At 40.9% G+C, this 20,995-nt stretch overlaps 3 protein-coding genes across 6 annotated transcripts in view; 2 read left to right on the forward strand and 1 right to left on the reverse strand.

Moving 5' to 3' along the window:
• Positions 1-973: 973 nt before the first annotated feature.
• znf593 (zinc finger protein 593) lies at positions 974-2,529 on the forward strand. Of its 3 annotated transcripts, none has more exons than XM_088305578.1 (4): positions 974-1,077; positions 1,616-1,830; positions 2,047-2,109; positions 2,184-2,529. In XM_088305578.1, the coding sequence occupies exons 2-4, from the start codon at positions 1,631-1,633 to the stop codon at positions 2,308-2,310; spliced, it is 390 nt and encodes a 129-aa protein (XP_088161704.1). In that variant the 5' UTR covers positions 974-1,077; positions 1,616-1,630; the 3' UTR covers positions 2,311-2,529. The 3 variants fall into 3 exon arrangements, with proteins under 3 accessions (XP_088161704.1, XP_088161694.1, XP_088161705.1); XM_088305568.1 differs by lacking the exon at positions 974-1,077 and adding an exon at positions 1,083-1,147; XM_088305579.1 differs by lacking the exon at positions 974-1,077 and adding an exon at positions 1,173-1,515.
• Positions 2,530-3,598: 1,069 nt separating this feature from the next.
• On the forward strand, positions 3,599-12,585 carry selenon (selenoprotein N). Its single transcript, XM_088315075.1, has 13 exons — positions 3,599-3,685; positions 3,761-3,952; positions 5,467-5,584; positions 5,656-5,786; positions 5,970-6,182; positions 6,253-6,377; positions 6,650-6,787; positions 6,866-6,947; positions 7,842-8,030; positions 8,097-8,202; positions 10,406-10,518; positions 11,273-11,374; positions 11,457-12,585. Exons 2-13 carry the CDS (start codon positions 3,767-3,769, stop codon positions 11,634-11,636), a joined length of 1,683 nt encoding a protein of 560 aa, XP_088171201.1. The 5' UTR covers positions 3,599-3,685; positions 3,761-3,766; the 3' UTR covers positions 11,637-12,585.
• A 1,141-nt stretch (positions 12,586-13,726) lies between these two features.
• LOC148343083 (oxidation resistance protein 1A) overlaps positions 13,727-20,995 on the reverse strand; it is a 10,638-nt gene continuing 3,369 nt past the window's right edge. The window contains exons 5-16 of one of the 2 annotated variants that reach the window (XM_088315093.1): positions 20,689-20,799; positions 20,156-20,302; positions 19,523-19,654; positions 19,250-19,434; positions 18,247-18,560; positions 18,005-18,167; positions 17,265-17,466; positions 17,076-17,183; positions 16,113-16,265; positions 15,943-16,038; positions 15,782-15,855; positions 13,727-14,297 (exon numbers count right to left, since the gene is read on the reverse strand). In XM_088315093.1, coding sequence (XP_088171219.1) covers positions 14,162-14,297; positions 15,782-15,855; positions 15,943-16,038; positions 16,113-16,265; positions 17,076-17,183; positions 17,265-17,466; positions 18,005-18,167; positions 18,247-18,560; positions 19,250-19,434; positions 19,523-19,654; positions 20,156-20,302; positions 20,689-20,799 — 1,821 coding nt within the window. In that variant the 3' untranslated portion in view covers positions 13,727-14,161. Of the gene's footprint in view, positions 14,298-15,781; positions 15,856-15,942; positions 16,039-16,112; positions 16,266-17,075; positions 17,184-17,264; positions 17,467-18,004; positions 18,168-18,246; positions 18,561-19,249; positions 19,435-19,522; positions 19,655-20,155; positions 20,309-20,688; positions 20,800-20,995 lie in introns of both variants that reach the window. The other variant, XM_088315085.1, reaches the window with a different exon arrangement.

Consider the following 20,995-nt stretch of genomic DNA (forward strand, 5'->3'; position numbering starts at 1 on the left):
TCTTCAACGAGACATAATATTGTAACGGGAGAATCACACCAAATGTGGTGGAGTGACCCTCGCCATGACAAGTAGGAAATTCAGAGACAATAGACATGGATACCAAGTGGCAAGAGTCTGGCCAGGAGAGATGAAACCCCAGTGATCAGGTCGGATCTCTGAAGCTTCCTACACTCCCCGGACCTTTTATTGAGAATCACAGGTTATATCACAATATTACGATCAATACAGAAATCAATACAGGTTTAAGTAAAATGTCATATCACAACAGTATCAAAGGTATGTTTATTCTCAAAGGTATGTGCATTCTGGTCACAGTTGTTGTTTATCCTGCCCACATCCGCACCCCTTTCATGTTTATTTAGAGTGGAGTTTATTCGGTTGGCTTGACCTGGGTGCAGGTGGCTATGTTCTGTTCCCAGAATTGTTAGTTAATGTGTGAACCAAGATTAGCAACAAAACCTATACCATATAGTTGTTGTTGTGCAGTGTGATATTAAACTTTTCTCTACATTGCATTTGATAACATAATTGTTCCTATAATATTCTTCACAAATAAACAACGCTTTTGAATTTTTTTATTTTGGACACACAAAATCTTTGGTATTAACAATTATTGTTGTTATTATCATACATTCATCAATAATCTTTTGTATAAGTCTTTCATGTAAATTTAGAGGTTATCAAATACGAATACTTTTTAGTCGACGTTGCCTTCATGGTTTGTTGGAATATTAATTAGACATCTTGTGGCGGACAGGCGATATAAAAATAAGATCGACGCCCATAAATAATTGTAGCGGTGGCAGTATTTCAGGCGAAATTTTCACTGTAGTCGCCGTTCTTTGGGGGAGTGTCACACAAATAAAAAGGCGATTTGTCACGTCATTGACCACTGGGTTATGGCATTTTAAAGAAATACAAACAACGTTTTTTTTAACCATCCCTAAATACATCATGCTTTTTTCATTAGAAAAACAGAAATGTGCTCGACGCCCCCTACAGTTACGTCACACGTCTCCTTTCTTTCGACCCGGAAGTAAACGACTCCACTCCTTCCGGTTGCACGTGTGAGAGGTAAGTAAACATGAGGACGATGACGCCAATGAAAAAAAGGCTGAAACATCTAAAAAAGAAAGAAACAGGCGTATGTTTTACCTTTGTCGCGTGATAAAGAAAACAGTACAACTCGGCCTGTGGTATTTATAAACTTGATAGATAGCGTAGGCTTGAATTTTAAAGTTGCTGCACGCGCGCATTATAACGATTAAGCCCCACGACCATGGAGTGAAAAAATAGCCATTAGTTCGTGATAGCCAGATTAAGAAAAGAGATTAACACACTTTAATAAAATCTTGTGGGGTTCATTAATAAAATCTGTTTATGGTTACTTTGTGGTTAAAACGGTGCAAAAAGTGTTAATCTGAAATTTGTTGCAGAAACTGTTTACAAAAGATGGGACATTTATTTTGTTCTTTGGAATATCTATCTATCCATCCATCCATGCATACATAGGTACATACGAAGTTAAGTGTCAAGTCATGTGACTCTATTCCCCCACCTCAGCTATTACATTTCAGTTATCTTGCATTGTATCCAATGTTTATCGTTACAGCCCACCGGTCTAATCATGGGGAAGTCCAAACAAACGAAAAACCACAATAACGGCAAAAAGAAGAACATTGCAAAGACCTGGAAGACAAAGCGCAGGACAAAAGACTTGGATGAGATCCATTCGGACATGAAGCCTGAAACGGCTGCCAAACTACTAAATCAGGAAGTGGACTATGATGTGACTGGATGTGCACAGCACTACTGTTTACATTGCGCGTAAGTGGACAACTGTACTACTGTTCACTGTCGAGGTAGAGCTCCAGAACTTTCAGTCCATTTTGGATAATGTTGAACTCTTGTCGAAAGTTGCGTGGGACTGGCTCCAGCTCTCCTGCATTCCTAACGTGGACTGGCGCTATAGAAAACGGCTGAATGGACTTTTGTGGTTCTTCATTCCTAGTTGGCTAATGCAGTGACTTTTTTTTCTTGCAGGAGATATTTCGTGGATATGAAATCTTTGAAAGACCACTTCAAGACCAAAGTCCACAAGAGACGGTAAGGCTTCATTAGTTTTGCATGCGTTGAAATCTGCAGTATTTGGACGCTAAGCCTGGTTTTCCTTCAAAAAGGCTGAAAGAGCTTAGGGAGGAGCCGTACACGCAAGCAGAGGCAGAGAGAGCCGCTGGGATGGGCTCCTACATCCCTCCAAAGGTCGTGGAGGTGAGGACACAACCTGTGGAAGAAGACATGTGCTGAAAAGCTCTGTTTCCATGAACAGAACTTTACAAAACCCGAAAGTCAAAAATGCAGGTTTCGTTAAATTGTGTGTTTTTGCAGCCAGCTCATTCACAAGTGACTGAATATTATCAGCATCATTAAAGGGTTTGTCTTATTCTAGGTAATACCCAGTGTAACCTATGTAAATATGAAGTGTGTGGGAGTGGTAATAAAGCGAGTCAGATTGCCTTTACACAAGCCTGATGAAACTGTTGTTTTCTAAATTGTTTGTACGTCACATCCTGAGTTTAAACGTGTTTTATTGTTTTTTTTTTAATATAACTGTGGAACAATATACTGTGGAAAAAATATGGAGATTATTGGGACTAAAAGCCAAATATGAGTCAGTACTTCAACCGAAATAGATTCTAGAAATATACACTTGCATATTTTGCTTTAAATCCTTATATTTGAAAACTGATAACAGCATTTTTTTCTCTAGTCCGTACGTAGTCAATATAGGACTGTTACCTTCTTCATCCTAAGCGGATGTCATTTTATTCAAAAAGTAATTTAAATTCAGGTCAGTATTTAAAAGGAACTGACCTTGGTTGGATGACACTCTGCTGGAAATGGCTAGATTCTTGTCTTCTAAAAAAAGTGTCTAATCTGAAAACACATAGATAAGGTATATTTTTGAGTTAATCCAAACTGTTTTGTGTGGAGAATGTTTTTTTTGTTATGCCAATCCATCATAACCGGTAATACGTATATACATAATAGACAATGAGAAGTCGATTACAATTTCTGAGTTGACTATTTTTTCTTTCATTTTATTTAAATTTATTTGTTTTACTTAAGTACATGAATTTAATCATTGTACTTTTATCACTTTTTATTTTTTCACAAGTATCTTTATGTCTACTTAATCACAGCACATAATGTATGTTTGCCACCTCTGTGGACAGATAGATGCTGTACCGAAGAGAAACTGCAGATTCCGATCAAATGTTCCTTTTGGCAGACTAACGTGTAATTTAAATTGTTTAACAGTTGCTTCCTGCGCGGAAAATTGCCCCCCCACAAAAATAAATTGTAACTAGAAGGGGCCAAAACCTAAAAAAATAATAGGCAAAATTGTTCGAACTCACTGAAATTCCATTTCCGAAAATAGTGTTTCAAAATAAAAGCTTAAGTCAAGCATACAGCGCTACAGAATGTAATCGTATTGCGTGTCTCGCATTTTATGTTTTCTTTACTTTGAAAAAACAAGAGCATAATTTCCGGGTGGTCGTGGGTTCGTTTGTACTCTTGATGCATTCGGCGATCTGTCCTCCAGGGATGTGGGGCTAATTTGCTAGCGATTGTCTGGGAACTTCATCCCCCCGAGAAAGGACGTTCATGCAGCATAACCGTTAGTGCCATTGAGAAGGAAGTCTGCGGTTAGACATTTTTTTTATGTTATCCGACCGACATGCTTTTATATTAGGAGGGGATGGCGGCGGACGTGCATAAAGAGAGCCGCGAGGAGGAGGGCAACGACGGCCAGAGGGGACAGCAGACTCGGGGCTCCGGCTCCCGGATCTCCACACGGACGTCCGTCCTGCTACTGGTTCTTGCTGTTCCTCTTCTGGCTTGGGGCGTCAAGTACTATCAAGAAACACATCTTCTAAAGCGACACGTGAGCTCAGACAGTCAGACAGCTCCAATAATTTACTTGTTTGTAATATTGTTTCTCTTATGATTGACTATACACTGAACTAATAATAGTGTAAACTCAAACTTGTCTGGGGCAATTATTTATTATTTAATTATTAAAGTTGATTTATTTATTAAAGCCGAAGTTAACCAAATAAATAAATAAATGTCAATATGTTCAATGCACCCTAATTAGTCTGAACACGGTATGGTATTCTGATTTATATTGCGTTTGTAGAAAAATCAACACGTTTTTTGGGACCGTCTAAAATAGAATATAATGTCGCTTTACGTACATATCTTTACACGTGCTCTTTTCAACCCCTGACCAAAATGATCACCCCATTATTTGGGATTTTATAGGCGTTAAATTTTCCCCTCTAAATAGAACAACTTTAACGTCACTTGTGTGCACCAAACTAAGATCAGTCTTCACCAAAATGTGGTCATCTCCACTTATGCCAACTTCAGATGTTGCAAATATTAAGTATTTTGTATTAATTTGATAGTAACGTCTTCCTCTCCAGGGGGCACTAACTACGGTTTAATGTCGTTTAATGACGAAAACACTTAACCTCCATAAAATCCCGCAATCAAGGTAATCGTCTGATCATTTTAGATGTTGAAATCGGCGTAAGTAATGTTGTCCAAAATTATTTTGGTGATGGTTGATCAAAGTTTTCTGATGTTAAGCCTTGTTAACCTTTGTATTTATTTATTTCTTTTTTTAAACGTACTTCAAGCGTTTTAAACTGCCCTTGTTTATCCATCTCAGTGTATTGCCATTTTGTCGTGTACTGCGACCTGCTTTCGACTGAAATTTACATCACACCAACTCGCGAATGTCACCTGATTTTTTAAAATTTGGTCACGTGATAATGTCTGGCAGTGAATGAGCTAACATCTTAAGTGCATAAAACGAATTTTTAGTAATAGGCAGATAACTAAAGATTTAGGTTGTTCAATTTGAAACATGCTATGTGGACAGGCACTCCAAAAACACATGCAATCCATTAAAAGGCACATTGTATTTTCCAAAATCAAATCAAATCAAATGAAACAGCCCATTGCCAGAAAATGGTGTGCAATAACTGACCCATTTTGTCTCTTGTCACCTAAACGTTTGGTCTACTCTGGTGTTGATGCCACATCTGCAGTTAGTCCAGCCCATTGTACATTTACCAGCAGGGTGTGTCTTTTAGTCATCCCAGCTGGTAAAACTCAGCGTTTGGTCTCAAATATGCTCCTTGCACCACCCCCCTCCCCCCACTGCCACCCATTGTGTATCTGGCAGTCAACATGTGTTTGAGACACGGCCTGACTGGATGGAACATATGCAAAGAATCTGTGGGCTCCGGGCAGATCTTTTCCACTCTTTCCAATTTCTGCAAAATCTGTTGTTGCAGCAGTAACCCAGTTTTGTCGCAGCGCACATTGACAATGAAATAACTCTAGTACGGCCTATCAATGTGAATCTACCCCTCCCACCCCCATTAGGAGGAGAGCGTGCGTAGTCTGGGTGCCGAGGGGCTTTTTCTCTTCTCCTCTTTAGACACCGACCATGACCTCTATCTCAGTCCGGAGGAATTTAAACCAGTTGTGGAGAAACTCACAGGTAGCTCAAACTTAACATTTCCGTTCCATCGTGCAATAATCAATGACGTCCCCTTATCTTGTTTTTCACAGGGATTACACCACCGGGGGACGTTGAAGATGAGGTGACTGAAGACCCACATGGGGAGACTTTAACACTGGAGGCCAAAATGGAGCCTCTGCTTATGGACTCCATGACAAAAAGCAAAGATGGCTTCCTTGGGGTAGGAGCAAAAACAGCAAAAGGATCACTCATTACAATTTGTTCAAATAGTGTGTAGAACATGGATTAAGCGATCACTGCAAAATTTTGCGATTTTTTTTTTTTACATCAGTCAGTCTCTTACTGAGAGAAGCAAAATTGCCCCTGAAAGTTTGCAGATTTGTTGATAGGGTGTACGTTGCAGGTCTCTCACAGCTGCTTGAGTGGTCTGCGCTCATGGACGAGCCCAGCCGTGCCTTCCTCTTCCTTCTTTGCCAGCCAGTTCAAGGTCTTCCTCCCGCCCAAGAATAAGCAGGAGATAGGAGACACGTGGTGGGTGATCCCCAGCGAACTCAACATCTTCACGGGATACCTGCCCAACAACCGCTACCACCCTCCCTCACCGAAGGGCAAAGAGGTATTTTTAAAAAAATGCTCACTTCAAATCCAAATGAATGCTACATGTTGCGCTCTTGTTCCCGCCGCAGGTTCTTATCCACTCGCTGCTGACCATGTTTCACCCCCGACCCTTCATAAAGTCTCGCTTTGCACCTCAGGGCACCATTGCGTGCATACGCGCCAGTAACGACTTCTATTACGACATCGTATTCAGGTGAGGAGAAAATCAGTATGATTGACGTCAAACATGTTCTGAAAATTGTTCTCATTCAAAGCTCAATTTCCATTTTTATAATAATAGTGATCACATTAGCAGCAGCATGGTGCAAAAGCCAAAGCCGCGGCCCTCAATGCCATGCACATGTGCACTTCTCAAACATTCATAATTGCATGCAAGTACGAAAGCGTTTAATTTTTAATAGTCAGATGGAACACTGTCCTTTTCACAAAAAAAAAAAAAACTCTCCTCCTATTAATCCCAAACAGGACTCATGCAGAATTCCAGCTAAACGACGTCCCCAACTTTCCCTTCTGGTTCACGCCGGGCCAATTCACAGGCAACATTGTCCTCTCGAAAGACGCCTCTCACGTGCGCCACTTTCACCTCTTCGTCCCCAGTGACAAGTAAAGCCCTCTTGAAATTCACAACATAATACAGCATGCTGGCAGAGAAGTTGAAGTTTGCCTTTGCCTGTCTCTCAGGTCTCTGAATGTGGACATGGAGTGGCTGTACGGTGCCAGCGAGAGCAGCAACATGGAGGTTGACATAGGATACTTACCACAGGTAAAGTCTTTCCGTCTGCTTAGCATCTGTTTTATAGTACAGATATTACTTGGGTATTACATTGTTTTCCAACCTTTATTGAGCCAAGGGTGTAACAAAAAAAAAAAGTGCATCAATTCAAATTGAATCGTTCCACTTTGAAATATATTGAGATACATATCAAATCGTCTTTTATTGGAGCGATATATCTTAACAGGTTTAATGACAAGGTCATTCAAATGGATGTAAATTGATAACAGAAAAAGTCATTACATCATAACCTCTCAAGATACCTGGACCATATCGAATTGAATCGCAATCCCACTGAGTCCAACCATATGGAATTGTTCCACTCATGTATTAAAAACCTATTAAAAAAAATACAAAACAACAGGGCACATAAAAAAAAATAAGTCACAAAATGTACTGCGTAATGCTATTAGGCGGCACGGTGGAGGACTTGTTAGCACGATGGCCTCACAGTGCAGTGGTGGGTTCGATTCTGGCTCCGGCCTTTCTGTGGGGCGTTTGGATGTTCTCCCTGTGCCTGCGTGGGTTTCCTCCGGGTGCTCCGGTTTCCTCCCACATTCCAAAAACATGCATGGCAGGCTTATTGGACACTCTAAATTGAGTGTGAGTGCGGATGGTTGTTCCTCTTTGTGTGCCCTGCGATTGGCTGGCAACCAGTTCAGGGTGTCTCCCGCCTACTGCCTGAAGATACCTGGTGTAGGTTCCTGCGACCCTTGAGAGCAGAAGCAGTATGGAAAATGGATGGATAATACTACTATAAAATGAAATGATGAAAAAAAAAAAAGAATGAAAAACATTTCTCATTATGGGATCACCATCTCTATAATAACTCTGACTTTTGAACAAATGAAGCCTCATTACGCTGCATGGCGTTGTGTTCCACAGCTGGAGTTGCAGTCCACCGGGCCGTCCGTTCCCTCCTTTATCATGGACGAGGAGGGCAATGTCATTGACAGCCGAAGCGGCAGTGCCGAGCCGATTCAGTTTGTATTTGAGGACATCGAATGGAGCGCAGAAATCGATCAGAAAGAAGCCGCCCGTCGCCTGGAGGTCACCCTATATCCCTTCAAGAAGGTAAATGTGACGATGTGGTGTTGTTCAGCTTGTTGCTTTAATGTCTAACACTGGGCTGTCCCGCAGGTTTCCTACCTGCCTTTTTCAGAGGCCTTCCAGCAAGCCGAGGCAGAGAAAAAATTGGTGCATTCCATTCTGCTTTGGGGAGCACTAGACGACCAGTCCTGCTGAGGTGAGACTGAGGTTCAACGTTTGAGCGCAGATGACGTATAATGTTATCAACGGAAACCTTTACAGAAACGGAATTTATCGTCAACTACTTTATGGATTTAGGGTTCTGAAAGTATTGGCCAGGTTTAGTTGGATTATTAATTTGGGAATGAAAAAAAACCCAAACACATTAACTCTGCCCAGCAGATGGCAGCATTGGATCTCTTTGGATGAGGTCAAAATATTGCAGAAGCTCACGTACATGGCTGGTGTTTGGAAATTTGACCGTTACAAGCAGTTGTGATCAATCAAAGTGTTTTTCATGTCAATTCTACTACAAAGCCTGTCACATAAGAGAGAAACCATTATCGAGGTTATTTAAATTTACAAGTATAAGTGATGATGTAATGTGTAGACATTCATGTACACACACACACACACACTACTAAATACTACTACTACTACTACTACTACTAAATAGCATCCAAATAGTTTAAGTTTGTCAAATGTTAAATTGTTAGAGTGGTGATTACTTGTTAATATATTATTTTGGCAACATAATTTCATTGTTGTTGGCATTTTAGAGAAGAAAATGACTGCTCAAATGCTTGTAGCGTCTCAAAAGCAAAAAGTATTAGCATAAAAGTCACTGTTATGCTAGTAAAAAAAAAGTAATCTTAAACGTCTTTAGCCGTCAATGGTAATAAATGAGTAAATTGCATTGTTTCGGAAAGCGCTGTTTTCTTTTTTTTTTTTGGGCCCCAAATAGGTTCTTGATTTACAAAAAAGAGTTCTGTTACTCCAATTCAAAACACTGTGGTCAATCACTTAGCTACGCTACAGCAATGGTCCTAATTTCAGTAACTATTTGTGTGAAAGCCATTCATAGGCCACAAATAAAATCAAAGGAAAAGACAGTAAGTAGTATGGTAATCAAGTGTGCCTTCTTGTGCTGCACGACGACGTCGTTTTATGCTAGTTGATTCATTTCACGCGGTTCGTAACCTCAAAGCCACATATATCTGAACAGTCTAAAACCAAGCACCCTCCTTAACCTCAAGTAGGAAACAAATTTGTGACTCATTTGGGATGAGTATTTACTCAGCCCAAGCACTTAATATACTTTTTCTTTCTGCCGGATCAAGGAGAAAATAAAAGCTCGTCAATTGCCTAGAAAATTATTGCATTGCCAGAAATTTACTAAGTAGAATAAATATAATTAAAATGCTCTGATGACATTTCGATTGCTCATAACCACAAAGTGGCACAGTGGAACTTCTGAAGGCGTATAGTTCAGACAAATTGTGTGTCAAACTTTTTATCTAATGAGACCTCATCTTAATTCATTCAATCCATATATCTTTTCAAAAATGTAGTCCTGCCTCCCAAAGACGTATATATACGTCTTATCCTTTTTTTTTTTTTTGCGTCACAGCTCCGTGTTTTTATAGAACACAATATAAAGATAATACTGTTGGCCTCACAAAATCAGTCAAAATCCAGAAAAACACTGCGATTAAATGAGTTAATACACATATTCAGTTTTACACTGGTATACGTATTTGTACACACAATATCTACTGACAAATTGTGAAATCTTCAATCTGAAAGAAGAAAGTGATGATGTGACTGCTGATAAAAACAATAAGATGAATTCTGAAGTGTTTCAGCTAATATCTGCTCATATTTAGCCAAATGTTTCAGAACTCACAATGCAGATGGACAACGACCCCAAAGCAACCGAAGACTTTTTTTAAGGCAAATAAGTGGAATGTTATGCAATGGCAAAGTCAGTCTCCTGACCTGAACCCAATTGAGCATCGGTTTCACTTGCTGAAAACAAAACCTAAAGGAAAATGACAATTGCTGAGAGTCCTGGCAGAGCATCACCCGGGCACAAATCCAGCATCTGATGATCGGAAGCATTTGCAGCCAAGTTTTAAAAAGTGAACGTTTTTTCTATGATTACTAATTTTTGCGTTACATTGGTCCCTTTAAAAGTGGGAGGCGTAACTACAAACGATTGTTATTGCTTCTCCAGTCACTTGATTTTAATTAAAGCTGAAACGAATTTCGGGCCAAAACATATGAGACTTGTGTTGCTGAACCAATATTTACGGACCTTTGACTACAGCAACTCTCAGCATTCACAGAGAAACAATTTCTTTGATGAATTTGGTCCCTAAACATCTGCATGTCTCGCTTATCTTATCTCTGGTCTGTAGGTTCCGGGCGAACTCTCCGGGAGACCGTCCTGGAAAGTTCGCCCGTCTTGGCTTTGCTCAACCAGAGCTTTGTGAGCAGCTGGTCTCTGGTTAGGGAGCTGGAGAACATGCAGGTGAGAACTCCTTCAAGATTTCAAGATTTTATAAAATCACATAAAGCGGTCTAATTACCCGAAGCCCCTATGAAGACGATAAATACTTTTTAATTGGTGGAGGCAACAGTTCATACACTATACTGTGTGTCATGGTTATGCAAATGAACAGTGGGGCTGACGTGAAGAACTGCTCGTTCACAACAAGTTGATTACAGTTAATGAGAACGAACAAAATAGTGAAAACTAAAATTGAAAAAAAACATTTTGGTTACACAATGAAATCAAAAAAGTGTTTTTGACAAAAACAATAACTAATTGAAACGGCATATTACCTTCACAAAATTAATTGAACAACTAACAGCTTTTGTTTTAAATATATTTCGATTGTTCTATAAGATACTCACGTGACCTTTTTCTATTAAATCTTGCACACATGAAATACACCATATTGTATATCTATATTTATTAATTCATTACTGTAATTATATTTAAAAACTAAAACTAATACTAAAACCTTTAAAAACACAGCTTAAATAGAGCATTTCCATAAAAAAACAATAAAAAAACAAACAAACCCATTCTAAAAACTAATTAAAACTACATTTAAAAAAAGGAAACTCAAAACAAAATAAAAACTATAATGACAAATCTGAAATTATTATAACCATTACCATAAATAGCCATTTAACAAAAGAAGTATTTGGTTGTTTAATTTTATACCCAACATAATATATCCCCCATGAAAACAAACATTTCTGTTCCTCTGCTGCAGGCTGATGCACTCAGCCCCGCCCTGAGTGAAAAAGCCCGCTTGCACCTTGACAAGTACACCTTCCCAGTGGAGATGATGGTCGCCCTGCCGAATGGAACCATCGTAAATAACCTCTCTTTCAATGCTCCAGACACAAATGCAACAATTACATCACAGAATGAGACTTGCACCCTCTCATTTGCAGGTCCATCACATCAATGCAAACGTTTTCCTGGACCAGACGTCCATGAAGCCCGATGAGGGCGAGGAGCAGGACGGAAGCACCTTCAGCTTCGCCGGGGGATTTGAAGACCCCTCCACTTCTACTTACATCAGTTTCCTGAAGGAGGGGCTGGAGAGGGCGAAGCAGTATCTGGCACCGTAGAGTGTGTGAATGAATGCGTGTGATCATTCCTGTGGCTAAACAAGCGTGATGAGAAAACCAGAGTTTAAGTGGCGAAGCACTGAGAGCTGCTAAAATGTGTATTTTTTTTTTGTTGTTGTAACTGCAAACTCCACCATAAAGAAGATTATCGTGCATTTTAAGTTCATCTGGAAATTTGTGTACTATATTTGTGCAATAAAAATGCAGTCAGCGCCTCCAGAAGGGAAAGTGGAAGTGCAGAGAAGCCTCCAGGCGCTTTTCAGCAGTTTGTGACGGTGCCGCCTGAAAGCTCTTCTGGGGCCGGGCAGAACCTGATGATAGTTGCTGATGAAGCGTCTCCCAGAGGAAACGCCCCTCTCTTACTCCCTCTTCAGGGACTGACGCAGGAGGAGAAGTACAAGCACAATATGAGGAATTCAGACACGGTACAAATCGTGAGCAGCTTTCTGAGAGCTCAATGCAAAGAAGCAAAACATACGAAGAGAAGCTTGAGCATATTTGAAGAGTTTTCTTTAAGTTACGTATTTTGTACATATTTCGTGTGCTTTTTTTTTTTGTGTGTGTTTTAGATTGTCGGAGGAGAGATACACTACACCAAAGACCGTTGTTATAATTTTGAGCAATTGATTAGCATTTTAAGTGTTGCAAATGAATCCGACAAGCTGCCTGGTTCTGACCGATTCACCTCAAAGGGAGCAATTTAGTCAAAGCAACGCTATCTGTCAGTTCTTGTCCTCATCGGATCAGATTACTGGTTCCTGTTACAAAAAAAAGGATGCAAATATGTGACTGATTTCAATATGTTTTGAGGAGAAGACAAATTGTTAAGGTCTTTTGCTAATTCTCATGAATGATATAATTCTGAATTTAACAGCAAACATTGTGTTTCTGTAACTTGTATTTTTTGCACAAGACAAAATAAAGTTTTTTTTTGTTTTTTGTTTTACAAGCATGAGGTGTGATCTGTTAGCACTGCACATTAAATTTAACATCTTATTTTTTTTATAAACCACACAAATTGTGATTTAAAAAAAAAAAAAAAGCTGTGTAAAAAATTCCCATCAATAGAAGATTTAAGATCGATTTAACTGTGCTGGGGTGGCACGACGGCCGACTGGTTAGCACGATGGCCTCAGTGCTGAGGTGCAGGGTTTTAATCCGGCTCCGCCCTTCCTGTGTGGAGTTTGCATGTTCTTGACGTCCCTGCGTGGGTTTTCTCCGGGTACTCCGGTTTCCTCCCACATTCCAAAAAACATGCATAGTAGGTTGATTGAACATTCTAAATTGCCCCTAGGTATGAGTGTGAGCGCAGTGTGCCCTGCGATTGGCTAGCAACCAATTCAAGGTGTCCCCCGCCTACTGCCCGAAGATAGCTGGGATAGGCTCCAGCACCGCCCCGCGACCCTAGTGAGGAGAAGCGGTACAGATAATGGATGGATGGATTAACAGTGCTGATTTTTGTAGTTGCAGAACATTTCGTAATATTTTGGTTACCTTAGCTAAACGAGTTGCAAAATATTAGAAACATTATGACACTGTCCAATTACACACCACTGTGAACGCAAAAGATATTTATCTTCTAGATTCAAAAGTGGGTAAAAAGACTTTGTAAAAAGCAGCTCAACTCTTCTACTTAGATCAGAGGTGGGTAATTCATTTTGCAAAGTGGCCACATGAGAAACTGCAATGCTTGCAGAGGGACAATCCAACATGCTAACCTCAACTTTTTCCATTATTTTCAATGCATTTAAAAAAAAATAAATAAATTGCATCATCTTGGTTCAACAAGACAGCAATAGGTAATGTATTATAAACTTTAAAATTATCAGCGGTCATTAAATCGAAATCTTTACATCCTTTGCACTCTCACCCACTCGTGAGCACATAAAATAAAAACAAATCTTTTGACATTTTCATTTGGACGTCATGCTCACTGTGAAGGTCGGTCTGAGATTCTGGACGGGGGCATGTTGCCCCCGGTCCGTACTAAATTAGGCAAATATCAAATGTAATTGCAATCTAAACTTAATCCACCCAAAAATGACTTTAGCAGAATTAGAAATGAGCCTAAAATAAAGAAAGAAATGTGATCAATTTTAATTATAGATAATCTTTTTATTTTCTGCAGCCTTGTGACACTTATTGATGACATCCTGTCAAGAGGAGAGCATTAGCATACATAATACGCGAGTATTCGTACACCATTCAATAATGTTCACAAATGCTTTTTTACAAACGAAAGTGGCTACACGGCTGGGCATGAAGATGCAAAGCTGTTTCCATAATAAATGATGGCCAATTCACAAACGGGGCAAAGTGCAAAAGTCTATTTTGAGAGTGTGCCCGCAGCAATGAGTCATCCATTAAAGCGTCCCTTCTGGCAGCCAGTGCTCCAAAGTCCCGCTCACCGTGGTGCGTTTGACCGTGTGAATAAATCCAACAGTTTGACCTAACTGGTATCATGAAACGACAGCTGCGTCGGAGGAAAACAGCGTCGGTTGCGGCAAGCGAGCAGTTGAGACGCCTCAGCTGAACGTCCACACCTCCAGCTCCATGACTCGGAAGTCGTCGGTTTCTGAGAGGCAACAGTTATTGAAGGTGTGACAGGGGCTGCTGCGGCCCAGGTACAGATTCTCGTCCACCCACAGACCAAAGTGACCGCTGCGGGACAAGAAAAAAAACAAAAGGGGGAAGTGAATGAATATACACACTGTAAACCTGTATCCCAAATTTAAATAATAAAAGGAAGTCTCTTTCTTATAGCTCTTGAATTTGATCTCATTAGATTGTTCGGGTGAACTACAAATTCTATTTTGCGTCTGTAAATTGTAAAGCACATTGAGATAGAGACAGAGCCCAGCTGCGAATAGTTAACATCCTTGATTAATTGCCGCCTGTCCCAAAAAGTTTGTTATGTAGAAAGCAGCAAAGCACATTTTACCTTTTGGGAAGGTTATATCCTGAATAAATAAAGCTTCTAAACTCAGTTTCACCTACAAAGGTGCTTTGCCGTACGAAAGTCTCGACTTAGAGGTTTTTTGACATATGCGCTGTAGCAAAATGTTTTGCCCTGGCTTGCGAGCAAAAATTTGAGATGTAAGTAGTATGATGGCAGTGAACTCAACCCAACTTGCATCACAAACAAGCGGCAGTTTGGCAGATAGTGACCAGTTCGTCAAAAAAAAATAAATAAAAAATAAATTAAAAAAAAGGCTTCAAGATGTTTATTGCCACTCCCAGTTGACATTACTGTCAAACTAAACAAAATAAACACAATTGGACATTTAAAACAACCACGTAACTTTGCTTTAAAATCTTAAAGCAGGCGTCAGCAAACTTCGGCCCGGGGGCCACATGCGGCCCCGTTAAACGTTTTAATCCGGCCCGCCGAACTTGAAAAAAATTAAATGGATAAACCTTGTTAATGTTTTATTTTCTAAATACTGTGTTTTTTCAAAGACACATATATTATTGTAATGCTTTTGTTCACTTTTATTTAAAATTAATTTATTTTCTCATATGAGGTGAGGTTACCAAAACACTCCATCCATCTGCTACTGGTCCGGCCCCTATGTCAAATTTTAGAACTCATTGTGACCCGCTAAACAAAAAGTTTGCCCACCCCTGGCTTAAAGCTAACGCGCAATGAGAAATGCCATAGATAGGCTGACGAACAGCATCAATATTGTGGTGTTATAATCCTTTACGCAACAGATATTTGAAAATAAACGGTGGAGTAACACATGTAGAGAGACAATACTCAAGCCTATATTCTTTCTCTTTTTTATGAAAATAGAATATTCCATAGTTCTACTTATTAAAAAATATTTACAAAATCATTTATTGTGAGGCTGGACTGGATGAAAGGCATTCGGATTCATTTCAAGGGAAAATGATGATCTTTGGTCCAGTAGGGAGTATTTTGATCTACGTCCAATGTTGTAGAAAGAATTAAACTCGGATTTCAAGGCACCACTGTAGTTGCCTCACACAAAGAGAGTAAAGAACATTTTTTTTACATTAGAAATGGCTTCAACCTGAACACAAAACAGCAAATAAGTGAGTTTTTCAGCAAATAGCAGAGAATAGGTTTCTATTCCCAAAAAAAAAATTCCATTAGAGCATTAGTTCATTGTCAACTTTACCTTCCTCCGCCGATGGCAAATGAGTCCAAGTCCCCTTTAATGAAAAACGAATTCTCTCCAGTCCATCTGAAGCACTGTGGAAAGATAAACAGTAACACTCACTCAAACTGCAGGTCTGCAATTAGCAAGTCCAGCTCACACCACACAAAAATGCTAACCACCTTAAATCGAGGATACAACATGAAGAGAAAGGTTTCGCCCGTGCCGTAAAACGTCTCACTGAGCCTCAGCGGGTGCGAGAGGAAAGCCCCGAATACCTGCGGAAGGAAAAGAGAGGAGGCTCCAGCACGAGCGGTAGTCGCGACACACTTCTACGCCGCGGAGACATCACCTCGTCCAGGGCGTCTTTGATGACGACGAGAGTGGGCGAGTCGGCGGCGCTCACTTTGCGGTAGAGGGACTTGAGGCTGGCGCCATGGCGAGACGTGCTGTATGCCAGATGCCAGGCGTGGCCCACCGTCTTTGGCGGAAGCTCCTTGCACAGCTAAGACAAGTTGAGGTGATGAGAAAAGCGTTTATGTGACGGACTCGGTTGAACTCATTCGCTGCCATCGAAGTCAAAACGAATATTCAGTTTAACTGCGCTGGCAGTGAATGAGTGAAGAATCATTGTCCTAAGAAAAGGCCAAGCCATGGATGACCGCATGGCTAACCATACCACTTATGACACAGTTTGCTATAAACCTGTAATAAGCTGTGTTTTCACACAATACACCCCAACTTTAATTAAATAGCGCATTTCACAACTGGGCTGTAAAAAAGCGCTTTCCATATGGTGTCATATAAATTAGCGGGAAATTAGAACGCAAATTAAAACACATATACAATAGATACCAGAAGAAGAGCGACAGTCTCACGTTGAGTCGAAAGCTAATGAATAAAGATGCGTCTTCAAACGGGTTTTAAAAGTGGACAGTGAGGGGGCTTGCCCAACATTTAATGGGAAGTCATTCCAGAGGGAAGGACCGCTGATTTAAATTGATTTATGATTTAATTTAACTTCATTCACCTACAGCATTATTAGCTCATAAAGTAATCATTTTACCAAGACATGTTGTATAATTAGTAATAGTCAAAGGGATGTCCCAAAAATTGCAACCATTTCACACTTAATAAAACCTAAAATGCAAATGTGCCTATTGCAAAGTATAACTCGCATAAAATAATACCTGCACCTCACATGCATATATTGTGGTATTATATGTATGAATCGTTAAAATATATATTAATTAATTAAATTGCTCATCGCTATTTCATCTGTTCCTAAGACACGAGGGCGTGCCCCAATACTGACCTCTCTGACATGTGAGGCTTCTAAAATGTGGCTGTCCTCCACAATGGCGTTAAGCCCTTCCGGTTCCCGGTCAGTGAGCTGGCCTGGCTTGTCCTCCATTAACACCATCTGCAAAAAGACCGAAACTTTGTTCTTCTTCAAATAAACGCAGTCATTATTTGCAGCGTCCCCAAAAAACAAACCACTCACCTCCCAGTCATCTCCCGAGTTGCGTTGCCTCTGTAACACTTCCTCCTCCTCCTTCTCGTCATTGTCGTCACTGTCCTCCACCAGCACAAACTCCTCTTCATTGTGATCCGCCTCCCCGTCCTCTCCTCCTCCTGCTCCTCCGCCCTTGAAGAGGCACAAGTCGGGTCGACGGTGCTCGAGAAAGGCGTGCAGCTCGTTGGAGCTGCGCGGGAGGACAGAAAGCGGTTATTGAGGGCAGCTTGGGTGCGCAAATAGGTTAGCAGCTGTGTCAACAAGCTGCCAAACAACGTCTCCTGAATGCAACTCAGGATTTTAACGTCCCTGTTGGTCATCTATGTGTAGAAAGATTAACTCAGACGGGAGGAACTCTATAAATTGGCTTTGTGGGTGTGAAAGTGGAAGAACGTGCGAGCCCTGACCTCAACCCCAGGAAATGTTTTTTAAAACACCAGACAAGGGAATTCATCAGATTCTTTTTTTTTTCCTGCATAAAAACAAGCTGGTGAGCCATTTTTCATTTCAAACTATTTCAAACCAGTTGGCACGCCACACATGACCTCACGGCTAAGCATCCCACTTCCGAAACCATTCGTCAGAAGCTCCTTGAAACTGTTTATCCCGCTCACAGCACCATTTGTCAGAGGTTACTTCTAAAACTGGGCACGTCATGGAGAACCACTTCACGTGATGCATGTGCCGACCAAAGCCCTGCCCCCTCCCCATGGCATAAATCGATGTACCTCTCCTGTGAAAGTGCAATCCAGGCTTCCCGCCTGGCAGCAGTCGCTTCAGTCATGCCAAATTGAAATCCTCCGGCACGCTTTTTCTTTCCTGCAGACGACTGAACCCGCAGCCGCACAAACATGACACATCTGGGACTTTCTGCTGAGGGCCTTCCAGGCACTGGACATTTCAAAGAGGTATGTATTAATTTATTTTTGAAAACACATCTGACTGTATTCAACACAACACAATGAGGTACCTGCAGTCTGACTCCCCACAGAAGAGGACTGCTCCTCAGCCGGCTTCACTTGACCGGACACGTCCGGAGCGCCGCAGCAGAAGGTGGCGGCTACGCCGAGAGCTCCCCTGGAAGCGTCTGACATCTCCGATGGGTTTTTATCAACCTGTTCCTCAGACACGTTTCGACTGTCCGTTGGTTGACTTGCCGCTGGAGCCTCCTTGTTGAGACTCAAACTGGAGAGAGTTGCGGGTGCCACGAGTGAAACTGACTCCACTTTCGGATCTTGGCTTTTGGCATTTTTTAGCCGGTGGAAAAGTTTCTTCCCTTTTCTCCTAAAAAAACCCAAATAAATAAATGAATAACTCCAGATTAGATCGACAGATTTAAATGAACCTGTGATGGAAATTCTTTTTGAAAATTGAAATCTAATCCAAACAAGAAAAACGTGCAAGGATAGGAAGTTGTATTATAATTTTCCAACAGTAATATTTGTAATGTTGAGTTTAACATATGGACAATAATATATATCAAAAAATGATTTTTTTTTTTTTAACAGTAGTGCCTTGGCTCAGTCTATCAACTGATGATTTGGTCAAAAAAAGAACAAAAGATGTCTATTGGTCGACAGTATTTCTTGATTTGTGTTACGATCCCAAATTTAACTTACACAAGCTTCTTACACGCCGCCGCACGAGTGAAATGAGGAAAAAAAACACGAGAACCACAGTTGCCAAATATAATTCAAAACGGAGAAGAGGCTCACACTCTGCTAAAGTTTTCACCTGGTAAGAAAAGTTTATTAGCATTTTCATTGAATTTAGAAAAAATGTTTTTGTATTTTTAAGAAGGTGCGATTAGAACGGATTAATGGCATTTCAATTTGTTTCAATGGAGAAAACGAATTTGACTTAATATTAAATAGCAGCTCCTCGCTTGATCATGTAACAAATGAAACTTGTTCGTTAAGGGACCACTGTAGTCACATTCTGAAGGCACATTTAAACGCTGAATTCATTTATACCTCTGCTGGGAGTAGTGAAAGTGAACATGCGAGATATCGGTGAAGAAGGAGACGGACGACAACTTGTCCACAGAGCACGACAGGAGGTACTCCTCGCAGCCGTGCTCCTTCACCAGTGGGTGTGTCTTGCACGGGTCGAAGAAGAGCTTGTTGGTCGTTACCAGGAGGATACCGGAAACCACACCCTGGCAAGGTCAGGGAGTAAATATACATTTTGAAATCGGAGGAAATCCCGAGTGTCAGAAGTGGATTTAGAGGTAGCATTGTACTTACCTTGCGGTCAGTGATGTGGCGGCAGAACAATTTGAGGTAAGGCGTGGCATCTGGACCTTCCCCCTGACAGCACTCAGGCGGAAGAGCCAAAAGACAGAGCTGACCGTCTGGCATCGGAACCGCCTCCACATCCTGTTTGCACCAAAAAGATGAAATGTTCGAACTCGTGACAATTTTTTTTTTTTTTTACTTGAGTGCTAAGTGCTTGGTGCTCAGGTACCAAGCGCCCCAATAGGAAACAATGGAGTACCAAGGCATCCCTTGCAAACAAAGACCTGAGGGAATTGTATTTATTCGCATCTAAGCGGAGAAAGATTTGATTTCAATCATATTATTTTCACCTGGTTTGGAAAAAGTTCATTTTGGGGCTCTCATGTCACACACCTGGATCGTACTTTCTGAGAACTACCCGAACACAACTGTATTCAAACATATCATAAATGGGTGTTGACATCATGCATAAAATACCTTTAATAGAGAATATGCATACCCGCTGAACAAATAACATCTATTAATACACATTTTAAAAGTCTGAATTATACAGTCTCATAATACAAAATAAATTCTGTCAACAAATAAAGCAAGTTGACCAATATTTTGCCATATAGAAACAAGACAATTTGTATTCCTTACCAGTAGTTTGTCGTATTCTGCTTCCGGCAAGGGTGACTGCGCAGGAGCAGCGAGTCGATCCGAGAAATCTGGATCCATCCCCAGCGTCGTCTTCTCCTTACAACCGTCCAGATCGGCTGTTACGGTGCTTTTTCCTTCTTCTGCTTGCTGCTTCTTCACAATGGAAGCCATGTTAAGAGTGACTCCAACACAGACTATAGCCCGGCAACAGTGAAGTACTTCCTCTTTCCGCCTGCATGCCCCCCCCCGCCCTCTTTCTTGATGTTTGTAGTCATAGCAGAGCTCCACATGACACCATTTAAGACATTAGAGGCGCCGTAAAGAAAGAGCATGGGCATATTTAACACATCAGTACTGATCATGAGTTGACCATAACATCAGATTTTTGGGCATTAAACTTTCATATTTTTGACATCCATCAGCTGAAATCCTGAGTAACATACACAAGTGCTGTTTTGCATGTCAACTCCGGTCAGCAGCAACAACAACAACAACAAGTGAGGTTGCATCATGTGACATGTGCTGACTCTTACCTCCATGCGGACACGGGCAGAGGACAAAGACGACGATTGTGACCGGGAATGAGAACGAGTCGCTGTGTCACCGCTGTCGAAGCGTGATGAGATGCTGAACACTGACTCATCCTGAGTGCGGAAGGACAAACACAACAACCGTAGGACACATTATTAGGTACACCTACGGAGAAATTGATATCGAGCGCAGAATTCCGTCAAGGCGGAAAGAATGTGGACAGCATATTGTAACAACGCGGGGAAGTACAAGAACAGAATACTTACGATACTGTGTCCCATTTGTAATGAAAGATTAAATTGAAATATG

This window comes from Idiotropiscis lumnitzeri, chromosome 1 (assembly GCF_059441095.1).
Source record: "Idiotropiscis lumnitzeri isolate Australia: NSW breed Sydney's pygmy pipehorse chromosome 1, RoL_Ilum_1.0, whole genome shotgun sequence".
NCBI classification, from domain to species: domain Eukaryota; kingdom Metazoa; phylum Chordata; class Actinopteri; order Syngnathiformes; family Syngnathidae; genus Idiotropiscis; species Idiotropiscis lumnitzeri.